A 26,621-nucleotide genomic window follows, 5' to 3' on the forward strand; every position below is an offset into this window, starting at 1 on the left:
AAGCCTTAAGCACAAAATCATGTGGTAAAGGTATGTGTGGTAAAGGAATGTGTGGTTAAGATGCATTCGTTGTTTGAGTAAGCATATGTTATCCGGTGCACTGTGCTTCAGGGTGGAACTTGACAGCTTGTCAGTCTTCTTGTGCAACAAGGTCACTGCCTGGCAAAATTCTGGACGAGAAGAGCTACAATTTCAGTTCATTTACCTAATGACTTTTTCTTTTCTTGTAGCATATTCATTTGTGCTCTTTCTCTAACTCTTCGTGTTTTTTGTTTGTTCACCTTAGTACCCTTCATGTAAGTGTATCACTATGGGTGATGACAGTCCAAGGATTTGGATGTTTTTTTCTCTATGGGGGGAGTATACTTTACCCTCGATGTCAGTGTTTGTCTGTTAAGGCTGTTTGTTGGTGATTTTTATGATTCTTGGGGGTATATTTACAAGCCCCTATCACCACTACACCGTCACTTTTCCTGACGTATGTTGGCGATAAGGGCTTCCCTTTATTTACAAGGCATCGTTAAGCCTTGTAAATAAGGCACCCTTTCAAGCAATGCAAAGCGTGAAAGGGAAGGGAAATGGGTGTTGTCGTGGGCATTCCACCACAACACCCATTGATTTTGACGCTACCCCCTATTTACTAGGGTGGTCTAAATATGGGGCAGCACCAAAATTAAGACCGGGGAAAACCTGGTATTACCCTGGCGCTTAATTTCTCATCGTTTTTGCTGTTTCCATGTGTGCTGCATTGTGCAGCACACATAGAAACAGCAAAACGCCATTGATTGTTCATGTGCAGGATGGCGTCCCCTCCTGCACATAAACAATCTTTAAAAAAAGCCATTTTGCAACTTGTATTTGTGCTGCATTAAGCAGCACACATAGAAGTTACAAAATGCCAAGATGGTTTATGTACAGGAAGGGCCACCTTCCTGCACATAAACAATATTCCCCTGCAATGGTGCCTGCGTTGGCGCTAGGCAGCTAAGTTTAGCACCAGCGCAAGGTGGAAATGCAAGGCTGTGTCATATTGTTGTAAAAATGGTGTAGCACTGTGTTTCAGAAGTGGGGGAGCGCAATGTTAAGCCAAGGAGGCTAACGCCGCGCTCCGCCACTTCTATTGTACATATGCCCCTTGGTTCCAATATCTCTCTGAAAGAAGTGATCGGCTACTAAATCACTCTGCAAGGTGTCTGGCTGTCATTTTCAGTGTCTTCTTGGGAAGATGACTGTGCCTGGGCGTCTGCATCTCTCTGTAAAAAGTGTGTGCGTCTGGGTGTCATTGGCTGTCTTTGGATCCAAGTTGTGTGCATGTCTTCGTGGGAAGTGCCTGGTGCTCTTTGTTTGAATTGCACGTCCCAGCTGGAAGTCAATGGTTGTTGTCTCCTAAGGAAGATGTCTGTCCCACGGTGTTTGCATTTCTCTGTGAGAGGTGTCTGGCACTATTTGTCTGTCTCAATAGTGTGGAAGGGTGTTTTCGTGACTTTCCATGTCTTTGTGTAGTGTGGGAAGTGTCCACTGCTCAGTTTCACTGTCTCTCTGTGGGAAGTATCTAGGTGTTTGTATCTCAGTTTCAGTGCGTCTCCCTAGGAGATGTCTGTATTTAGGTGTCTTTGTTTTTTCATGATGGGAGGGATCTGGCAACATATTTCTCTGACACTATGTTGGAGGTGACTGGTCTTTGTTTTTGGTGTGGGTGTTGGTCACTAGCTGGGCCTTTTCTTGCTAATATGCTCCACTCAGTCTTGAATCTCCACTCTTCGTTCTTGCTTAAGATCCTACGTGTGACTGTCCATTCTGGGCAGTGTACTTCACTCGAGGCTTCTATGTTGATTCTGTGCATTCCTCTAGCCCCTGTTCCGATGTTGTATAGAGTGGATGTTTTCTCAGCTCGTTATTTGGTTGTCTATTCCGTGGAGTTTTTCAGGACCTGAGTTAGACCCTGCATTCTGGTGTTTTTGCTTGATTCTGGTTTCTGTTTTTTTGGTCCAGCCTGGGCACCACATGCGCTGCTCTGTGGGGCATGCTGTATTCAGGTAGGGACTTGAAGCTCTGCCCACCCTTCGTCCATATTTTTCATTGGCTTGTGTCATTGTCCACTGTAAACTGTGGCTGTTCATTGGTCAATAGGCTTAGTAGCCCCTCCTTAATACCACGTTGTCTCATTTTGTATCCTCCACATGGCGACACTCATGTGTTGTTACTTGGTAGGCTTTCATTACAGCCTCAGGGCATTATTTTCTCAAATAGCTTTGTCCTGCCTGATGTTGCAGGCAGGACACGCTCTCTCCTAATGCTTAAAAAAAAAATATTTATCGCACAGGCGCCAAACACATTCGCAATGCAAGAGGTCTCGCATTTGCGAGAGTTTAAGCTATTGCCATTGTAAATGACAATGCCTTTTATTTATCTGTTTTAAAAACAACACATCAATAAAAGGCATTGTCATTTACAATGCCAATTGCTCAAACTCTTGTAAATGCAAGACCTATTGCATTGCAAATGCTTGTTAGTCTAGGGGAGGGTTGGGCTGGCCTACTGTTTGGATTTCCTGGGGCTCACTGTACCCGACCCTACTATGTTTTGGGCAGATTTAGTTTTACCCTAGGCTTGATTGTTGACAACTGGACAGTTTAATTACTCTTTCTTTCTTGGGGGCTACACTCAGTTATACTGTGTGTGTTTTCTTGAGGGGGATTGCTCTCATCCTTGGTTTGATCAACCCCCACTGAACTGCAGACCTAGAAGTACTGTGTGCTCTTCTTTTGTGGCTTTTATCAGGGTCTAGACTAATTTTTCCCCTACTTGACACTATAACTGTCCCCAATATGTCTTTCATTTGGGAGTTTCTTTCTTATCCTAGACTTGAGTATCCCCAAATGGACCACATAACACACACTGCTGTGCTCATTTCTCGGGTATGCTAAGTGTGGCCCTCAGCTTGATGGTTTCCCACTGGGATGTATAACTGGCCCTCCGCTTTGGTCTAGCCCTGCACATAAATGTCCCTCTACCAGCCCATGGATTGTTTTCTGCTCATGGAAAACCAGTGTCTGCAGATGTGCGTGTCCAACCCCCTCCTTCTTCTTCCCCTCATTGTAGATATTTATTTGATTTCACCTCCTAAACGCATTGAGTGATTATTTTTTATACAAAATTAACTTGTGTAATCCCCTTGGAAGAAATGTGTAAATGTATGTTTGCTTATTTTAATTACGCATATTACTTTTATAATGTGAGCTGTAAATCAGATTTGTGGCGCGTTGGAGTGCCAAATGGTTTTAATAAACATATTAAATCAGCGGGTATTAGTGGGTGTGCTCATGCGTTTGTACGTGCAGTCCTTAATATTGATGGAAGACAATCTCTGAAATGTGAACGGGGATGTCCTAAAGGCAGATAGATATAATTTGTGCATGAAGAGAAATGTCAGGAGGATGTGTGTAGGTCTAGCACAGCTCGTGACATTGAGGTGTAAATGCAAGTACCACTCATGAATGCTAACATTAAGGTGGGCTATTGTTAGATCATGCCCCAGTAGCATCTTGAGTATCATGTACATTCATATTAGTGGTAAAGTGGCGGTCTTAGAAATGCTGTAGTTATGGTTAGTGCCGCTAGTCAACTGGTAGCAGTTAGTTACTAATATGATGGTGCATGTGAGCAGTTTTGCAGGCTAATAGCTCACCTTATTGAAACAGGAGTGCAGACTATATTTGTGTGTGGGTGGCTTCGCTTTTGCACCATGCAATGGGGTGCATGTGGGAATCAACCCTAAAATGTGATTTATCAAGCCACGCAAGCAGGGCTGGACTGGCCGTACCAGGTGTTTCCCCGGCAGGCTGGAAGGGTGGGGGCCAGTTTTGTAGCAGTGGGGGCTAGTTTGTTACTGGGAGCCAGTTTTGCTGCAGTGTTGCAATATCATCCCCAGTAACGAAAGCAGTAGGCAAGCATTTCCATCCTCCCAGGGCCAGGCAGTGCTTCCCCAGGGGCTGGTCAGAGAAAATTGCCTGGACTGCTTTATGTTCCCAGTCTGGCCCTGCACACAAGTCCACCTTTCATGGCACTGAATGGCTTGATAAATCCAGAGTAACGCAGAGCAAATCATTGCGTTGTGTTGCGCTACTCTTCCTCAAGGAGGCATTCCTTGGGTGGTGCTTGGGTATTCCCATGCAAAGTCCTTGGATTTTGATGCATTGCCAGATTTGGTATTACTGGTAGACCTTGGAATGCACCAAAATGCTATGCCTTCCTGGGGGAGGGCGAATAAGGATCAATATTTTTATTTCACCTTGCTATTTCCTCTTTCTATGTTTGCTGTATTTTGCAGCAGACATACAAAGAGGAAAATGCCTAAGGGTATTGCTTTTGTGCAGGAAAGTGTTGCTTCCTTCACAAAAACAATCCTGCTTACAACATAGAAACCCTTGCCCCATGGTGCAAGACTGTCTACTTTGGCATTAGGCAGCCATTGTGCGCCAGCGCTGGTAAAAGACAGGAATGTGCAGTATTGTGTTAAATATGGGGCATTCCTGCCCTTTCCCTGTCATGCAGCGCAGCAAGGCAGATAGAAAAAAGTATTCAGAAAATATTACTATGGGTGCGTTTAATTGGTAACACTTTGGGGAGTGAGCAACTGTCTGTGACTTGAGGCAGATTATTATTGGTTAAATTGTATGAGGATAAATTGCGATTTTTATTAAAGCTCCAATATAGATTACACAGATTGGGCAACTTTGGTTGTTAGTGGTTATCAGTGATGGAAAACTAGAATTGAGACATGTTCCTTTATACGACTGTGGATTGGTGAGTGGGATATTCCTATGAACATTTCTGCTCAGGTGTAAAATGTCTAGAGCTATGGTCAGAAGGTAGGTATTGAGGGGAAACTAGTATTATAAAAAATAAAGTGAGTGAAAGACAGTTAGTGGGAGTAGGTGTCCATTGGTATTGATGGAGAAATATTGTTTGGAGAGATGAAGATCTTTACAGCAGGTCGCCCAATGGTAGCTCAATAATAGTCTTTTGACTTCTTATTCCGCTACCTAACTGTAGCCCACTCAATATCGTTTACAATTTTCTTGTCTTTTCCTCTGACAGATTCACTCTGACTCCGATGAAGGAGACAGTTCCATCAAGTACACAATTTCAGGCGAAGGAGCAGGAACTATCTTCATCATCGACGAGGTCACAGGGGACATTCACGCAACTGAGCGCCTGGACCGTGAGCTCAAGACTTTCTACACCCTGAGAGCTCAGGCTCGAGACCGCGAAACCAATAACCTGCTGGAGCCCGAATCTGAATTCATCATCAAGGTCCAGGATATTAATGACAGTGAACCAAAATTTATGCAGGTCCCCTACATAGGAAGCATTCCTGAGCTCTCTCCAATTGGTGAGTAACCCACAAATCAATTTACGCACTTGACATAGGATCAAAATGCCTATTTGTTCTTTGTTGAACCCCTTCACAAATTGCAGGCTTTTCCTCCCATTCTGTCTTTCTGACCCAACAGCTTTATTCGCCTTTTCTCACCTACCTTGCAAAATGTTTCTATCTCGCCTGCTTCATCTTAAATAATATTACTGGCTGCATATTTGTATAAATCAGTTATAAGACTTGCATGCAACTAAAGCAGGGACCTCTATCACTAAGAAGAGACAACTAAGCCAAGAGAGGGGAAGTCAGGGGAAATACTCACCTCTTTATACCCAACTATCTGGGATGTGAAATCTAGTTGAGAGCTGGTCTTTCTTCTTCATCCTCAACAATGATGTTGTGAGTCTTTTATACATCAAATGAATTATTAGATTCCAGGCACATGATTTTATGGTGCAAGAAGAAATGACAAATGAGAAGCATATGAATCATATAGTTCTCATGCTCTGCATTATCCTTTGTAAATGCCCTCCGCCCACCTTCCATCCCTATTGATTAGTCTCTTTCTACCTATTAAGTCTTCTAACAAGACTATTCTCCTGGCCTAACTTTTCTCTAGCAGATCTAAAATGCATAAACTCTATGGTTGGGACCGAAAACGTCTCGGATAACAATAAAGGAGCAGCAGTGCTCTACTAACCATCTTTCATTTCCTTAACCCTTATTTTGTCTTTGTGGTAGAGGTGTTGCAACTTGATCCTAAATGAAATTTGGTGGTGCCAGTACCTTGGTGGAACAGTGCTCTTTCTTGTATGGCCAACAATTGACTTAGTGAAAATGGAAGATTTATTTTTGATCACTGAATTCCAAGGGATTTCAGAATTTTATGAATTTATACTGACGGCTGCTTAATGTTATGAGGATTCCGCCCCATTCAATCTTTATGGTTTGCAACAAGATGGTGAATCTAGTAACTTGTTTACTGTATGACACACACAGGTATCGCAATATCAAGAGTAATCATGATGTGCCAGGCAAGCTCATTAGCTTTTACGGTCCTGTGGAATTATACACTTTTGGTTGACTGTCCTTTACATATTATACTTTCTTTTTAATTTTCAACATTGTGACAGGCATAAGAATACGGCAGTAGACTATATTGGAGGTCCAAGTGTACCTACTGGGGCTTAATTTGAGAATGTTGCCAATCATACTTACAAGGGCTATATTTTATCTCTTTATCTTTATTATGTTGTGGTCTTCACTTGATTGTGTCTGCAGTGCTTCTTTAGAACAAATATGTGATTTAAGTAATTTTTCATGTTTGACTTTTACCACCTTAAAATGGCTGCCATGTAAAATGAAGTGTATATTTAACCTGTAAGTCCTTTTTTCATTTTCACTGTTTATCACATGTACTTTTTAAAATACCCATGAAGAGAATTGCTTCTCACTTGTGTCCAAGGTGACAGGCGCGCTGAAACGCGTTGGGTGTTTCTTGTACCATACGGCTTGTGGTGGATTTTCTGACATTAAAAGTCTAATTTGAAGCACACTGTCAGAGTGTGCATTTCCTTGTGCCGAGGGTGATGGGGGGAGAGTGTGTACACTATTGGCGGGCTGCCTCACCCGAACGTGCACTGCTGCAGTGAGGACTCTGGGGCAGGAAGCCCCTTGTAAGCATATATATATTTTCACTGAAAAAAACATAGGTTTCAGGGGTGTTATAGTTAGCTGGACATTTCCCTCATACAAAACCCTAGAAATTCCCCTGTAATAGTTAGTTCAGCTAACTATAACTCGCGCCCCCGCAATGCACTGCTGATGACGTCACATATTATATCACTCATGCCATGGTCAGTGACATCACTCATGACATCACTGATGACATCTCAAATGACAGATCTGTTGACTGGGTGTGAGTGTTTGATTGGTTCTGATGCTCCATCCATCACCACCCCCTTTTGCACCGCTTTGTTCGCCATAAGTTGGCAGGGTATGCTCAGACGTGAGTCCCTTGCTCACTTTGCCACTGGATTCAAGCAAGCCTGGCTGAAGACGGCTGAAATGCCAGAAACCGGTCCTAGGAAGCTGGTTTCCGGTCCAGGGAAGGCATGGCTTGGCAGTTCGGGCTGGACTGTTTCCTTGAGGCACAGGGTCAGATTGATTTGCATATGGCCATGTCTGAACTGGGGTGGCAGAGTGTGCTAAAGAACGGTGATGGATCAAACCCAGATCTGTTGACTGGGTGGGAGTGTTTGATTGGTTCTGATGCTCCGTCCATCACCACCCCCTTTTGCACCGTACCTCCAGTATGCGCCAGGAAGCTGCGTTGCAAAGAGGTTTTCAGAGGCCACACCCCTTTTTACAACACTCTGCAACGCAGCTCCGTGGCGCTTAGTGGAGGTACCTGGTGGGCTAGTTGTCCCCTAGGGGACCTCTGGATGGAAGAGGAATGAATTCCCCAACTTAAAACGCGCCACAGGGCGTGTTTGCACAGTATCACCTCAGGCCCCGCCCCCTACCTTCACCACTGTGCAAACGCGCCCGTGGCGCGTTTTAAGTTGGGAGATTAAGTCCCCTTGAATCCTGAGGTCCCCTGGCGGCCAACTAGCTCACCAGGTACCTCCAGTAAGTGCCATGGAGCTGCGTTGCAGAGAGGTGTAAAAAGGGGCATGGCCTCATTAACCCTCTCTGCAACGCAGCCCCCTGGTGCATACTGGATGTTCCTGGTGGGCTAGTTGGCCCCCAGGGACCCCCAGTATTGAAGGGGGATTTGTTCCCCCTCTGCAAACGCGCCAGGGGGTGCGTTTGCAGAGTGATGAAAGAAGGGGGCGTGGCCTCCTCCGATCCCGTTTTTTTTTTGTGTCTTTTTAAGAAGGGGGGCTGTGTAGCTCCCCTTCTTTTTCTTATTTTTTTGCCCTGGGGACCCCATCCCCCAGGGCCTGCCCCCTATTTTTTTATTTTTTTTTAAACTGTGGAGGGGGGCCGCGTGGCCCCCCTCCCGAGGCCTTAATTTGCCCCGGGGACCCCATCCCCCGGGGCATGGCCCTTCTTTGTTTTTGTTTTTTTGGAGGGGGGCTGCCTTGCCCCCATCCTGTGGCCTCTTTTGGCCCCGGGGGATGGGTGCCCCGGGCCGTTTTTTAAATTTTTACTTTGGGGAGGGGGGCCACGTGGCCCCCCTCCCGGGCCCCTACTGGCCCCGGGGACCCCATCCCCCGTGGCCTGGCCTCCGTTGGGGACCATGGAGGGTTCCCCAATCCCCCCACGGCCCCGCCGGCTCCCCGCCTCATGCGGGAGCCGGCATTGCATTTCCACATGGGGAGCAGCTAACATGCTGCTCCCCATGTGGAAAAGCAATCTGCTTTGTTATTTGGAAGAGAGAGCAGGTTTCCCTGCTCTCTCTTCCAAATAGCAAAGCAGTTTGCAATGGCAGGGTGGGAGCCGCGAGGCTCCCGCTCTGCCATTGCAAACAGCAGTGTCCCTGGGTGGTCACCACCGGGACACTGCAGGAGCCGGCCCTGGGGGGTGGCGGTCCCCAGGGCCACGACAAGGCTCCAGGAGGGGGGGCCGCGCGGCCCCCCTCCCACTTAAGTTAAAGCCCCGGGGGTGGTGGTCCCCGGGGCTTGGGGGTCCGTATCTGAGCCCCTACTTTAAATATGTAGTGCCCCGGGGAGGTGGTGGTCCCCGGGGAGTGTAGGGGGGCTCGAGCCCCCCCACACAGGTTTTGTTATTAGGTTTTTTTTTAAAACAAACCCCGGGGGGTGGAGGTTCCCGGGGCTGTGGGGGGCCATGAGCCCCCCGCATACATTAAGATAAGCCCCGGGGGTGGGGGGCCCCAGGCTGGGGGGCCCCTCTGGGCCCCCCATAACTATGAAAAATTGCCCCAGAGACTTAGCCCTCCCGGGGGCTAATTGTAAACGAAGCGCGGGAGGCCGCGCTTTGTTTTTTTTTTCCTCAGGGGGATGCATCCCGCAATTTTATTAAAAAAAACATTTTTTTTGCGCCTTGGGGTCCTTGTGGGACCCCCTGAGCAGGCCTAGGGGGTCAGGGTGTTTCTACCCTGCCCCCTTTTCGTGTTTTGCGATTTTGTTTTTGGGCTTCTTGTGCCTCGGTTCTACCGAGGCACAAGATGGCTGCCAACACTTCCTGATCTGGAGTGTTGACAGCCAATTAGCATTCAGCTTGTGCACGGCAGGGTGCGCGCTGGGTGCGGGAGGGTCCGCGGATCCTCCCCGGCCATAGATATATATGTACTTTTAACTGTAATTTTCTCAGGAACTACTGAACGGATTTACACCATTTAACCAAAAGGCACGAGTCTGAACTGAGGACTACCTCTTTGCCAAATTTGGTGTAATTCCGTTCAGCAGTTCGGGCTGTAGCTGCGACAACAGATCCTATGGGAAATTGCATGAGGAAAACGCATTTTGGGACCCCCCCTTTTTTCTCGGCCCCCGCTTGACGAATCACCGCAAAACTTTCAGGGTACGGTGCGCGCACAGTGAAAAACCTGAAAAAAATAAAAATAAATAAATACATAACATAGCATTTTAAAAAACGAACAAATTCACTTAAAAAACCATAGGTTTCACACACGTTATAGTTAGGAATTAGCATTTAAAAAACCTTGCAAATTCACTTAAAAAACCATAGGTTTCACACACGTTATAGTTAGCTGGACATTTCCCTCGTAAAAAAACAATGAAATTCCCCCGTCATAGTTAGTGCAGGCAACTATAACTCACGCGACCGCAATCCTCTGCTGATGACGTCAGATATTACTTCACTGATTACATATGTGTCTTTCTGAAAAATAAATATTTGTAATATATGTATAGCTAAAGATTAATGGAAGAAGACATGGGTAAATAGGTGTCTAAATACAGTGATGTATTATCTGACGTCATCAGCAGAGGATTGCGGTTGCGTGAGTTATAGTTGCCTGCACTAACTATAATGGGGGAATTTCATTGGTTTTTTACGAGGGAAATATCCAGCTAACTATAACATGTGTGAAACCTATGGTTTTTTAAGTGAATATATATATATATATATACATATACAATCGTCACAGTTTACAGCTACATTCCTTCAACAAAACGGGTCCGGACCACGGTATTGTGCAATATTTTATCCTTTATTGGTGCAAGTTGGCATAACGCGGTTCAGCTCGCACAGGAGCCTTAATCACATGACAAAGTTCAGCGTTATCATTAGTGCTTTTAAAGTGACTGGTGCAGGCGTGGTTGCATCCACGTGTGCAAAATACGCAATGGACATAAAAGAGTTACTTCTTTGGTTCCTCTAATTCTGGGATACACAGGATGACAATATCCACATTAAAATAAGTTTCTGATCAATTTACATTAAACAAATGTATATCATTTGATTTGTAATAAAATTGCATTTACATTGCATTGTATCAAATCAGAGTGCAATATTTTCAGTTAATGTGTGTTTATCATATATATCATACCCCGAGTACATTTATGTCTATTGATGTCCTGGCGTATATTTATTACAGTGCTAAAAAAAAGTGGTGTTGTGCTAAAGTACAATGTGCTAAACATCTGAACCCTTTAGTGTTTAGTTGATGTGGTGGTTGACACAGTTGTCGTTATTTTTCATTATTTCTATGTGTCTGCGGTCGAACACATGTGGCTCTGTGCATTTGCTGTTACTGGAGCCCCAGTAACCTACGCCGAGGTTCCTTGCCCCTCTGTATACTGCCCATATGGGTTTGGTTAAAGATAAATTGATTGTATGTTGTACATATGGATTCATATGGATTTGTAATATTGGTTGTCACCTTGTGTTAGCACCAGTTATGTAGGTTAAACACAATCATACCGGTATAAATACCAGGTAAAAAATTCGATTCCTAAATCATCATCGAGTTATTTTGTTTTTGTAGTGCACTAAGTATCTTATATATAGGTTCATGTGCAAAATGTGCAAAATAAAGTGCATGTGCCAGTTTTCTACATGTACCTAATGCAACATAGCTTGTGCAAAATAGCTTCGGTGTCTTCCATAAATTGTTAACAAAGCATTATTGGCAATAATCAATGTATATGAATGTCAAATATTTTCAATACCAAATATTCATGTTAATATTTAAAATCGTGGTAAAATACCTTGATTTAAAACATCATTGTACATAGAAAAACGTACGTCAATAAAACTTGAATATATATATATATATATATATATATATATATATATATATATATATATATATATATTCACTGAAAAAACCATAGGTTTCACACATGTTATAGTTAGCGGAAATTTTACTGATAAAAAACCAATGAAATTCCCCCGTTATAGTTAGTGCAGGCAACTATAACTCACGCGACCGCAATCCTCTGCTGATGCTAATACTGTATTTAGACACTTATTTGCCCATGTCTTCTTCCATACATTTTTAGCTATACATATATTACAAATATTTTTTTTTCATAAAGACACATATGTCATCAGCAGAAGATTGCGGTCGCGTGAGTTATAGTTGCCTGCACTAACTATAACGGGGGAATGTCATTGGTTTTTTATCAGTAAAATTTCCGCTAACTATAACATGTGTGAAACCTATGGTTTTTTCAGTGAATTTGCAAGGTTTTTTAAATGCTAATTCCTAACTATAACGTGTGTGAAACCTATGGTTTTTTCAGTGAATTTGTACGGTTTTTTAAATGCTAAGTTACTTTACGCCATTCGTGGCGTGCGCGCCCACTTAACGCAGTTCGTTCCGTGCGCGCGCGGTGCGCTTCGCGCACCGCGCGCCCACTTTACGCAGTTAGTGCCGTGCACGCACGGTGGGCACGCGGTGCGCTACGCGCACCGCGTGCCCACGTTACGCTGGATGGGCCATGTACGCACGATGCGCTTCGCGCACCGTGCGCACATGGAGGACATATGATGCACTTCGTTTTGAAAGGTAATATTTTAATTTTTCGTATATGTTATAAGCCATGCACAAATGGTGCCCTTCGGGCACCATTTGCACACGGGGTGGAGAGAGTGTGGATAATTTTTTTTTTAATTATTATTATTTTTTTAATTTTAGTTTACCTCATATCTAATAAGCCATGCACTATTGGTGCCCTTCGGGCACCAATTGCACACGGGGTGGGGAGAGTGTGGATAATTTTTGTTTTTTAATAATTTTTTACCGTACGCGTACGGTAAGCGTAATCGGCGAAATTACCGAAAAAATAAAAATTCCGTTTTTGGCCTTGGGGGATCTTTGGGGACTCCCTCAACATGGCTATGTGTGTGGGAGCTGTCTAAACAGCCCCTTTACATGTTTTTGTGCTTTATAGTCTAAACAGTACTCTCAGTGCGAGAGAGAAAATGGCGGCCGCCGCTTCCTGGTTTCGGCCGATTCGAATGTTTACTAAGATCTAAGAGCCAATCAGAATCGCGCTCGCGCACGCCACCTTACGCGTACGGTAAGCGTACCGTAAGCGCACCGTAAGCTGGCTCAGATATATATATTGATTTAAAGGCTATTTTCTCAGAATCTACTGAACAGATTTACACCAAACCTACAAAAGGCACTTCCTTGACCTGAGGAGTACCTCTCTGCCAAATTTCTAGTAATTCTGTTCAGCCGTTCGGGCTGTAGCCCTGTCTAAAGGTCCTATGGAAAAATGCATGGGAAAAACGCGTTTTGGGACCCCCCTTTTATCTCAGCCCCCGCTTGACGAATCCCCCCGAGACTTTCAGGGTAGGAGCGGAGTGTAGCGCCCCAACTATTTTGAAAAATTTGCGAGGATTCGTCGACCGGCGCCAAAGTTATTCAAAATAGAATGTTGCGGATTTCCTATGGAAACGTGGTCCTAACTATAACTACCTACTGGCGACCGCCAGTAGGTAATATATTATCTACTGGCAGTCGCCAGTAGATAGTTATAGTTACAACCTAGTTTCCATAGGAAATCGCAAAATTCTATTTTGAATAACTTTGGCACCGGTTGACGAATCCTCGCGAAATTTTTAAAACTAATGGGGCGCTCCGTTCAGCTCCTACCCTGAAAGTCTCGGGGGGATTCGTCAAGCAGGGGCCGAGAAAAAAGGGGGGTCCCAAAACGCGTTTTCCCCATGCATTTTTCCATAGGACCTTTAGACACAGCTACAGCCCGAACGGCTGAACAGAATTACTTGAACTTTGGCAGAGAGGTAGCCATAAGGTCAAGGAAGTGCCTTTTGCAGGTCTGGTGTAAATCTGTTCAGTATTTCCTGAGAAAATAGCATTTAAAAGCATATATATATGTGGGCGGAGCCTAACCACACATCTCATCCTGAGATCTGATTGGCTGTCAGCACTTCATCCAAGAAGTGTTGGCAGCCATCTTTGGACCAATATACATGATAGCACCTCATTAAAAAGCATTGCAGTTAATAGAAGGTTTTAAGACTTTAGTTACATTATAAATCATTTGTTGATGGTACCATACTCATTTTAGGAATTGTGGTATGTTCTAAGGTGATTTCACCATGTGAAAAAGCCTTCTGCTGGTATATCATGATTGAGAAAAAAATATTTTCTCATGCTTTTACCACAGAGGTTTGGAAGGTGATCTATAAGCTAAACTGAGAGCTTATTTTCTGTAAATTCACATTATCTTTCTCAGTCATGTGAGAATGAAGTCTGACATTCTCAGTAAAACATGTACATCCAACAAGGGCAGAGACTGTCAGTTGATTCCTTTGTGATCTACTGCAGCTTCCCAGAGTGTTCCAAAGAACTACTAGAGCGCTAACAGTCCTACTTTTGATAAACGTATGGCACACCTGAAGCCATCTTACTTGGATTAAAGTGGTTACTCTTAAAACATTTAATTTAAAAAGGAACAAAATGAGGGGGTTCATTTTTCCATAAAAAGTATGATTAGTGCTGCAGAAAGAAAAATTAGGGCACATTTTGAGTGACTTCTCAAATCCTCTTCTATTTCATTAAAAAATTCTGACATGCAGACTGAAACATGCACTTTCAATACCAGCAGCAGTTTTCCCAGGTGAGCAGTAGCTTTACTACAGTGATCTAATAGGCAAAAAGAGTGCTAACATTCTGAATTTATGGCAAATGTGTGACACATCTGAATGCCTTCTTGATGGAATCAAAGTAAAAAACTGAAAGTATTTCCTACTGAGGAGACTGCAGTAAATGAGGAAATTAGGAAACTTCATAACAAATAAGTCTCCCAAGATGGCCACCAGAGACAAAAGAGCCCAAATGTAGCCCAAATATCACCCAGATGTAGCCCAAGTATAGCCCAATGACAGAATGTCCCAGAATGTTCTTAAAAACAACTAGAGCGCTTACTGTCTTCATTATGACAAAAGTATGGCACACCTGAAGCCATCTTGATTGGAATAAACTGGTAACACTTAAAACATTTAATTTAAAAAGGAGCACAATGAGGGGGTTCATTTTGCCATAGAAATTATGATTAATGCTGAAGAAAGAAAATGAGGGCACATTTTGAGTGACTTCTCAAATCCTCTTCTATTTCATTAAAATATTCTGACATGCAGACTGAAACATGCACTTTTAATACCAGGAGCAGACTTCCATGGTGAACAGTAGTTTTACTACAGTGATCTAATGAGCAACTAGAGTGCTAACATTCAGAATTTATGGCAAATGTGTGACATATCTGAATACCTTCATGATGGAATCAAAGTAAAAAACTGAAAGCATTTCCTACTGAGGAGACTGCACTACATGAGGAAATTAGGAAACTTCATAACAAATAAATCTCCCAAGATGGCCACCGGAGACAAAAGAGCCCAAATGTAGCCCAAAATCACCCAGATGTAGCCCAAATATAGCCCAATGACAGAAGTGTGCAAAACACTTATTATTTTGTGTTTTTGCAGTGTTATATAGTGCAGACTTGTCAGGTATTGGAGTGCTTTACATGAGCATTGGTTACATCACACAAGAACAAATTCATTTTGGTTGTAGACATGGGGAGACTTAGTGATTTGACCAGAATCACAGAATGTCGAGCTGAAGCAGAAACTTCAACCTGGTTCCCCAGTTGCAAAGTCTGCAGTTCTGGAAGTAACACCACATCCTCTCCCCTAAGTGCAACATTTAATCAAGTGGTCAACTGGATAAAAAAACATAAAGGTAACAAATAATTTAAAAGTGCTTTCTCGCTATTTGAAAACTCAGAAAATATGTCCTTATTTTAGTCTTTTAGACCACAATTTTGATGCCACTAAGACGCTCTCATATATGTAATTTCTAAAGGAAATGCTCTAGGTATTACAGTTTTGATTACATCAAGATGACGTCAGGCGTTCCAAACTTTTGTAATAAATATAGAATGTTAGCAATCTAGTTGTTCATTAGGATACTGTTGAGAGGCAGAGGCCAGGGGCACGGACTCTGAAAATTGAAGGCAGGTAGGAGGGTGCAAAGGCAACAATTTAACCACACTGAGCAGGCAGGAAGGGCCGTGGCAGCACAACAGACTATGGAGGGCAGTGGAAAGGGGGGCAGGGGCAACAAACCAACAATACAGGACTTGCAAGAGAGGCTGTGGCAATGTAATAGACCATTGTGGGCAGAAGGAAGAGGCAATGGTAGTACAACCATACATGCCAACAGACCCGATTCAGCCAGGAAACGTCCAATGTTTTTAAGCTCAAATGTGCTTTATTTGATCTGTCTCCTGTCTACAATCTCCTCTTTTTCAATGTAACTCAAAGGGGAAAATCAATACCCCGTTTTTTTTTCAAAATCTCCCTCTTACCAAGTTCAAAATGTTCGCAAGTATGGTACATTGGATCATGGAAGGAAATGGGGTAGGGACATGGACTTGGATAACAGAGGACAGGAGGGACATGGAGAGGTGCACCAAACTGACCCTGCAGGGCAGGCATCAGGGTTTGCAGCAGCACAATACACCACACAGGGCATGCGGGACGGGAGTGCAGCACAACAATCCATAGAAAGCAAGAGGGAGGGGACATGACCATGCACATGGACAACAGAGAACAGAGGGGCAAGAGGCAATGGTAGCTAGCTGACCATAATGGACAGACAGGAGAGAAAGCTGCAGCATAACAGACCATAAAGGGCAGGAGGGACGGATCAGGGGCATTACAATGGAACAGACAAGCCAGGAGGGAGGGAGTAGGGGTCTGCACATGTAAACAGAGGGCTGGGTGCAAAGGGGCAGGGCAGGAGCAGCAAGATAGCCATGGAGGTCAGGCAGGATGGGCACTAGAAGCAAGACACACCATGAAGAGCAACAGTGAGACTGTGGTGGAATACACACAGACCATGGAGGGAAGGTGGAAGGGGTTCAGGGGCAGCTAACTGACCACACAGGGAAGGTGGGAGGGGCCATGGCAGCACAGAAGACCATGCATGGCAAGTGGGAGGGTTAGTGGCAGCACAATGGCTATGATGGGCAAGAATGAGGGTGCAGGGGCATGCACAAAGGACGATGGAGGATAGAAGGGAGGGTCAGGACCTGTGCACAGACAAGAAAGTTCAGGGGAAGGGGCCTCACAACAGACCGCACGGGGCAGGCAGGAGGAGCAGTTGCAGCACAACAGACCAGGGACGGCAGAAGGGTGTGGCAGTACAATGGACCATGTAGGACAGGAGGAAGAGGATAGGGGCATGGCATGTGGACAGGCAGGGTGGAGGTGGCAGGGACAGGTTACAGTCATCTGACAATGCTAGGCAGGTGGGAGGGGAGTGGCAGCTCAACATAACACTCAGAGTAGATAGGAGTGGCAGGTCCATGGAACATGGTGGGCAAAAAGGATGGAGCAGGGGCATGCACAAAGACATCGGAGGGCAGGGGGAAGGAGAATAGGGGCAGCAAGCTAAGCACAGAGTTTAAGCAGGAGGTCAATGATGGGGCATAGAATTGGGCAATGGAGGGCAGGAGGAGTGGACTGGTACATCATACTAAATTGAGGGCAGTGGCAGCACATCAGACCATGCACGGCAGGAGGGAGGAGGCTAGTCCATGGATTCACACAACAGAGGATAGGGAGGAGGGAGATGGGGCAGCAAGCTAACTGTTCAATGAAAGCGGGTATTAGGAACTTTATTGTTTTAAAAACGTGTGTCTGTGCGAACTACTTAAAATATGAACAAGTATGCAGCATAATCTCACTTTTATTCAGGAAGAAGAGGACGTTTGTGACTGTGACTCCGGGCTCACTTGGCAGAATCACCCCCTGACCCTCCACCCCCTATCGCAAAATGTAATGCCCGTGAAAAGGGTAGGTGAACACAGTGTTATATAGAACATAGTCCTGAGAGCACGATTGAAAATGAAAACTAGATATAGTGTATGGTATAAACTATGCACCAAAAAGTGTGATATAAGATGAACAGGGCGTGAAATATAATATGCAATACATTGTGCGCAATGACAGATTCATTGGAGAGTGCACGATAGCACAGGCACTAGCGCGTGCTATGTGATATGCGCCTTGGAGTGTAATATGCACAGCGCAGTGTTGTGGAACCTAACTAGTCTCTAAAGTTGTAATATAAAATATGTGCTGGGGAGTGTAACGTTGCATATGCACTGTGACAAAGATATGGATCCCAGATTGTAATATGTATGGCATAGCACTGTGCGTTATAACATAGGCATCGAGGAAGGCACGTTAGATGGGGCAATATAACCCGTGCGAAGACAAGTGTGGCATGACATATTCACGGGGTGGTGTTACAGTGCACATGGGCTAGAGAGTGTCATAGCATATTCACTAGCTGGTGGAATACAACACAGAGGTGTGTGGCACTCAGCAGGCAATGGTGGGTGTAACACAGCATTGGGCTCTGCGAGGAGCGCGCTGTGACTCTCAAGTGATGTTCGTCCCCTTTCCAGAGAGTAAAATAAAAAGTATTACACATCCGGCAGTGGATGTGTGTTTTATTAACCATGAGGGGGGTTTCTTGCATAGTTTTGGTCGAATTTTTGTCGAATCCCCTTTGAATGGCTTGGTGTACATGTGTATTAAATGTGCCCGTCAATAGCTACCCATGTTTGTATAAATAAACGACAAGGGTGTCTACCGGGATTAGGCACGGTAGGGCATCAGACATGTCAGAGCTTCACTAGTGGTGTAAATACATTCCACGTGGATTCATTGTATGCATAGTCGCTTTTCAATGAATATCACGCAAATCGTCATGGTGATAGGTACGTACGGTTTGTCCAGCATGTCCTAGGTGTGTCTATAAATATATATTTTTTAAAAATAATAAAAAACAGTGGCCGGCCCTGGGGATTGGGGTCAAAAAAATATAATTAGGAGACAGGCCCTGGGGGATGGGGTCATCAGGGCCAATAAATTAGAATAAGAAGGGGAACCACACAGCCCCCCTTCTTAAAAAATTAAAATAAATAAAAGACTGGCATCGTGCCGGAGGCCACGCCCCCTCCTTGCAGCACTCTGCAAACGCGCCCCCTGGCGAGTTGTAAGTTGGGGAATTAATTCCTCTTCAATACTGAGGGTCCCTGAGGGCCAACTAGCCCAACAGGCATCTCCAGTATGCGCCAGGGAGCTGCGCTGCAGACAGGTGTTCTGAGGCCAAGCCCCTTTTTACACCTCTCTGCAACGCAGCTCTGTGGCGCTTACTGGAGGTACCTAGTGGTCTAGTGTGACCCTAGGGACCCTTAGGATTCAAGGGGACTTAATCTCTCAACTTAGAACAGCCACAGGGCGCGTTTACACAGTGGTGAAGGGAGGGGATGGGGCCTGAGGTGACATGTGCAAACACGCACTATGGCACGTTTTAAATTGGGGATATAATTTCCCTTCAATACTGAGGGCCCCTGGGGGCTAACTAGCCCACCAAGTGCTTCCAGTAAGCACCACTGAGCTGCATTGCAGAGAGGTGGTCCAGGCCGTGCCACTTTTTACACCTCTCTGCAACGCAGCTCTGTGGCACTTACTGGAGGTACCTAGTGGGCTAGTTGGACCCTAGGGACCCTCAGGATTCAAATGAACTTAATCTCCCAACTAAAAACAGACACAGGGCGTGTTTACACAGTGGTGAAGGGAGGGGACGGGGCCTGAGTTAACATGTGCAAAAACGCCCTGTGGCCTGTTTTAAGAGGTAGTTTTAATCCCCCTGCCCTATTATATACTAGGGGCTTACAGAGGAGGTCATGCTAATCACAGGGGGACCCCAACGCATAATGTTCCCTAGTGTATGTAGGTGTTTTCACTGTATTCTAAGTGTCTTTTAACATAGCACTGGCTCTAGGACTGGTTAGTCAGACTCAGTTACCACCAGTATCCATATGAAAAAGTTGAGGGTACAGGATGATTTTGCAACAAGGCTTCTTTCTGCTCTTCTTTTTGTTCTTTCTGCACGTTATCCTTCTTCCTGCACTTTTCTTCATCTTTGAGGACTTCTGTTGCTTCTTTCTGCACTTCTTTTGTTTCTTTCTGTGCATTTTTTCTTCTTTCTTCACATGTCCTATCTCTGTAGGCATAGTTAGAAATTAGCATTTAAAAAACCTTTGAAATTCACAGAAAAAAACATAGGTTTCAGGCACGTTATAGTTAGGAATTAGCATTTAAAAAACCTCAGAAATTCACAGAAAAAACCATAGGTTTCAGGGGTGTTATAGTTAGCTGGACTTTTCACTTGTACAAAACCATTGAAATTCCCCCGTTATAGTTAGTTTAGCTAACTATAACTCGCGCGCCCGCAATGCACTGCTGATGACGTCACATATTACATCACTCATGACATGGTCAGTGACATCACTCATGACATCACTGATGACATCTCAAATGACATCACTGATGACATCATCCTTGTGATAGAGTGGCAGACCTCCTCTCACCCTAATATAACCTTTGATACACACATTTAAAAATAGAGACTAAAATTTTCAAAACAATGGACATACCAATACCAGTTACAACAACCTCTTTAGTAATTCTAAGATCCACATACACATCCACTCATTCACCAACAGTCCTATACAGTCACTCATACATGTACTCACTCATCATATGTACTCATACACCTATACATCCTGTTACACAATGCCACTCATCCATAGAGTTACTCACACACATAGTCACTCATGCTAATAAAGAATCAAACATACATTTACTTGCATATACAGTTATACACACACCACCACACTTACTTCTACGGAAACGTACACATACTTAGTCTTTTAAACAATCACTTATAGAAACACATACTTATTCATACAGGAACTCTTTCAATCTCTCACTCTCACATATACTCACTTATATACACCAATAGTCACATATACTAGTTTAAAACATATGTAGTTACTCATAAAGACACTATTGAGACAGTCATTCACTCACTAACACACCCATACACACACTCATCCACCCATACAGTCCTGCACACATGCTGTCTTCAACACATACAAACAGTGAGTCACTCATTCGTGCACCTATGCACTACGTAATACCCCCCACCGAACCATGCAGACACTCAGACTGATACTCAAAAAACCAACTAATAACCTATATAGACACCCATGTAGCTACTCACCAACCCATGCAGCCACTTATACACAAAGTGAGAGACTGATACAGATATTTACATATTTAAACATTACTCACTAAGCCATGTATTCACTATGATACACTTCATCATTCAGTTACACAATCAATTTTTCAAAAACAAATCATCCATTTAGACACTTATATACCCATTTATTCTTCCATCGACCTTGAGATATACATATATAAAACATATTTAATTTTCAGAAAAACACACATTCACTGGATGATGTCATCAGTGATGTCATCAGTGATGTCATTTGAGATGTCATCAGTGATGTCATGAGTGATGTCACTGACCATGTCATGAGTGATGTAATATGTGACGTCATCAGCAGTGCATTGCGGGCGCACGAGTTATAGTTAGCTGAACTAACTATAACGGGGGAATTTCAATGGTTTTGTACAAGTGAAAAGTCCAGCTAACTATAACACCCCTGAAACCTATGGTTTTTTCTGTGAATTTCTGAGGTTTTTTAAATGCTAATTCCTAACTATAACGTGCCTGAAACCTATGGTTTTTTCTGTGAATATATATATATATATATATATATATATATATATATATATATATTACTCCTTTTCCAATTCAGTGTATTAAGTTCGCCGAACAAAGTAGGACACAGACCCAGAGTAAGTGCTCAAATATCGTTTACTCCTTTCTTCGCCATGACGCGTTTCAGCTCGTCAAAAGCCTTGTTCACATGACATGTCGGAGCCAATCAACAAACATTTTTAAAGTGCAAAGTGCAAGACGTCGCTACATCACATGGTCTTTCATCCATAGACATACTAAATATTGAATGTACATGACGTGGCATAGAAACCAAAGCTCGGCAACTTTGTAAATTGCTATCGATAATGTGCAAGCTACTCCATTATATATGAATAAATGCATAAATACAATTTATGTAACCAGTGAGTATTGAACAAACTCATTTTGAGTGTGTCAAAAGTATTATCCTCATTATATTCAAAATCCATATAAACAGGATGCACATAATGAAATAATCAGTAAAATACTGATGGTTCCACAGTTATATGATCAAAATTACTTGTCTATACTCAAGCTTGAATAACAATAATTCATCAGATTGAAAATGAGAATGGACGTACTAGCGTATTGCAGTGAAATACCTTAAAACATAAAAAATCACACAGATTAAAAGAAATATGAATCTAACTACCAAAGTTTTGGCAAACAAAAATGTGTAAATTTGTTATGTTCCAACATAGAATTTGTTTGTCCGAGATAATAACATGTGTAAATAAAACACGTAAGATCAAAAGTCGAACATGCATATTACATGTCTAGACAATGTTTGGAAACTCAATATTTAAAACCACCATAATTGCCATAAATCATACTTCGGCACTAACATATCAAAGGAGGAAAGCACAAAAGTGGATGTAATGGAGTACAGTTTCTTCATATGAAACTCTAAAGAAGAAATCCGATCGTGTTAAGTTTCAGGGGATAGTATAGGGATGGTAAAGGGATGTGCAAAGTCGTTGCAGCAACTTAGTAACATTTACATAGATGTATACGCATATATGGATTTGAAATACCAACGGTATTGATAAAGTGCATTGCGCAAAAGGTGGGAGTATCACTTAAGAGATTTAGATGTGATGGATAAGGTACAAAGGAAGTGTTGGTTGAAATGCAATATGTATAGACTATATAAAAATATGTGCAAATGACCATATTATTAACACAGTTGCAATTAACAATAAATATATATATCATAATAAATCATCATAAATATGAATAAATAAATAAATACATAAAAACTACATTTCAAATAAGACATTCCTTATAAAAATCCTAAGTATTTTGAAGCAATAAAATATATCAGTGCATTTTTTCAAATCCAATTTGCCAATGTTGTAGCACCAAGGTGTAAAATAGAATCAGGAACCCAAAAATAGACGTGCTATATTGTAATGTAAACATCATCATTTACAGGCATGTGTAAAGATCTTCTGTGACGTTTAGACCACCTGGAGACTTGGTATCCAACTGAATGATATACCTAGTCTCCAGTTGTCTCAGTTTGTGGTCCCTATCTCCACCACGTCTGCTAGGAGATATAGCATCAATCACATAGTAACTCAAATGTTTAATATTAGACTGATGAAATTCTTTAAAATGACGAGCTACAGGATATGTATTGTCTTGATGAGTAATAGCTCGTAAATGTTGTAAAACTCTTTTATGGACCTGAAGTTTGGTACTACCTATGTATTTGAGATCACATGGGCACGTTAAGACATAAATAGCATATTCTGTTTTACAAGTGAGTAATTTTTGAATTTTATACTCTCTGTTGCAAAACGGGGTCGTGTATGTACTGGTATTTCTACCATGGGTACATGCTTTGCATGTTTTGCATTTGAAAAAGCCCTTATGAGTTTGCAGCCAAGTTGTATTTTCGATGATTTCCGGATTAGTAGTGACTAAGCTATCCCTCATGGAGGGTGCTTTGCTATAAGTAATGGACACACGCTGAGGGAGTAGGGATCCTATTACTGGATCATTGAGTATCAACGGCCAATTATTTTGTATAATTTTTTGTATGGCTTTGTGTTGACGACTATAACCCAAAATCAGACGGAATTCTTTGGCTGTGGGGCTAATGGCAGAAGGGGAAAGGGAAGTTGTCTGTATCTGTTTGTCTCTGAGGAGAATGTCATGAGAGCTATTCATAGATTTGATAATAGCCTGTGAGATGATATTGGGAGCATACCCTCGTTCAAGGAATCTGTTTTTGCACTCTGTTTGGGCTTTCTGTAGGTCCACTTCGTTGCTACATATGAGTCTCAGACGAAGCATCTCACAGTAAGGTATGCTATTAATCAGATGCTTTGGGTGAGAACTCTGAGCATGCAAAGTGGAATTGCCAGCTGTCTCCTTTCTATAGAGACGTGCCTCCAACAAATTGTTGTGAATATAGATTTGTGTATCTAAAAAGTTAACCTCTGTTTCACTGATCGTGGCAGTAAAGTTCAAATTTAAAGAATTAAGATTAATGGCCACTACAAAGTTGTATGCTTGTTCTTTTGTGCCCCGCCAAATTATCAGGAGATCATCAATGTAACGGAGCCATTTGATGATGTGGCTTTCAACTGTGTGTTGGTTTTCAATTTTGAGGACCAGCTCCTCCCACCAGCCCATATGCAGACACGCATAACTGGGGGAGAAGCTGGCACCCATCGCCACGCCCCGAATTTGCTGATACAATAGATTGTTGAACATGAAGATGTTATTGTACAAGCAATATTCAATCATCGAAACGATCATCTCACTGTGCTGTTGATCATATATGAGGCTTTTGGCCAAATAATATTGAACAGCATTAATACCATCAGAGTGTTGGATACTGGTATAAAGCGAAGACACATCAAGAGTCATTAGTAAATAATCTTGTTGCCATTGTACATCTTTGAGCTTTCGGATAAAATCACCCGTGTCCCGCACATATGATTCTAAATTCTTGACATGATCTTGTAAAAAATAATCTATATAAATAGATGTATTTTCCAGCAGTCCATCTTTGGCTGTAATAATAGGATGACCTGGCGGTTTGTCTCTGTCTTTGTGAATTTTAGGAATAAAATATATTGATGGGGTCGTGGGGTTATCCTTTTTAAGAAATCTATATTCATCTTCACTAATAAGATCTTTGCTTCTCCAAGTTGCCAATTTTTTGTAAAACTTCAAATATGTGTCTTTGAGAAGTGCTGTGTTGCTGCGGCTATAGCATAGTCGATCATTCAGTTGACTTAATGCCTCTTTTTTGTATTCCTCCTGGGGCCATAATACAATATTGCCGCCTTTGTCACTGTTACGTATGACTATGTTTTTATTTTTTGTAGTTTTTGCATCAAACTGGAATATTGCTGGTCCTGTTTGTTGTACTTTCTCTTAGTCATTAATACTGATTTATTTAATTTCTTAATATTCGCAGTGACTGTTTCGTGGAACACGTCAATGGCATCACGTGGGGCAATGAGATTGAAATTAGAAGTTGGTTTGAAAGGGGTCCGAATTTTCAAATTTGCGTGATGTGACATGTCTATGGTAGGTATAGTGCTTAATGGTTCTTGTGTGGTATTGCCATCCCATAGATCAGTTAATTCATTGAATAGGGGGAGATCAGATTGTGTAAGCACAGATGGAATATTACCGTCGACCTCCGAGTTGATACGTTTGGTCCGGAGGTTGTCACTTTGCAATAAAAAATGCTTTTTTAATTTCAATTTTATATATATATATATATATATATATATATATATATATATATTCCACATTTCCTGGTCACTGTCTGATAGCCTCGCCTCCTCCAAAGTAGAGGTGGGTAGACACAGGAAGACAGCACAGACGCAGGCAATAGGATTGCTTCAGGCTTTTTATTCATATTTTCTTTTTTAGTTATAACCAGCAAAGTGCGCGTGCATTAGAAGGAAAGTGACCTACGTGTTTCGGCAACAAGCATTCGACAAGGCTTATATATATTAACATTCCAGAAATCAAAATCAAATATACTCTTATACTCTGCCCCCCCCCCCCTTTGGGTGTAGATACTATACTCATTGTCTTGGTCATTGCCAAGATGCCCCTTTCCCCTCTTTCAGATGAATTAAGCTGGTCTAGCTCAATCCAACGCACATTTATTGTTCATCCATGCAACCCACCTTTTTGGGTTTGAGCGGGTATCGCCAAGCCTCAGGGGGTTTTATCCTCTACAGATCATCATATCTGGAAGTTGCTCCTGTGTAAGTTTGGCATCTTATGGATTAAAATCAGGTATTAATGGTGCGGTGTTGAGACATGTTTTCAATCAGTGTGACATTTGCAGATAGCAGAAAAATTGGGGAGGGTATAGCCCAAAGTCTTCTTGCATATCCTCAACAATATCTTTCAGAGTGTAGATCGTCAATGTGTGTCTCACACTTTAATTTCAGTGAGTGCTTTTACCTATGGTAGTATATCGCCCGTCCATTGCAGGGTTGTCATTTTCAGTCTATTTTCTCATTCCTTCATGCACACTGTGTCCCTCCAGGCTGCCAGCCTTTCTTTAGTTGCTAAGGGAAGTTCTGTGGGCTGATGGAAAGTGGAGTGGGAAACTGTATCCAGGCAGCCACAGTTTGCAACAGTATGCCAGGTTCGACCTCGTTAGAACAGCCAGCCATTTCTACAAGATGAGAGTTGTAAAAACATGTGGTAATGATGCACTCGTTGTAGTGCCCGTGTTGTAAAGGCATGAGTGAGAAAGGCATGCGTGGTTCCGTCATAGAACCGTATCTACCCTGAGATAAGAGCATAGCCACTCCACAAGAGAGGCTGGCTAAGGGGCATTTTTACAAGCCCCTATCGCACCACGTCACTTTTTCTGTTGTAGTGGTGGCAATAGGGGCTTCGCCTTGGCAGCGGTAAGTCACTTAACAAGGTTTAACGCTGCCTTGTAAATAAGGCACCCTTTCACGCTATACTTAGCGTGAAAGGGGTGGGCAAACGGTGTTTTTATGGGTCTTCCATCGCAACACCCATTGATTTTGATGCTGCCCCATATTTACAAGGGTGGCATAAATATGGGGAGGCATCAAACTTAAGACCAGGGAAAACCTGGTCTTAAACAGGTGCAACGAGGAGAAATGTTTAATTTCTCCTCGT

General features: G+C 42.8%; 1 protein-coding gene across 1 annotated transcript in view; it reads left to right on the forward strand.

The window, feature by feature from the left end:
- Nucleotides 1-26,621, forward strand: part of CDH22 (cadherin 22) — a 1,590,820-nt gene that overhangs the window by 633,609 nt on the left and 930,590 nt on the right. The window contains exon 3 of the mRNA XM_085619354.1: nt 5,101-5,395. Coding sequence (XP_085475480.1) covers nt 5,101-5,395 — 295 coding nt within the window. The remainder of the gene's footprint in view (nt 1-5,100; nt 5,396-26,621) is intronic.

Source organism: Triturus cristatus, chromosome 7 (assembly GCF_964204655.1).
Source record: "Triturus cristatus chromosome 7, aTriCri1.1, whole genome shotgun sequence".
NCBI lineage: Eukaryota > Metazoa > Chordata > Amphibia > Caudata > Salamandridae > Triturus > Triturus cristatus.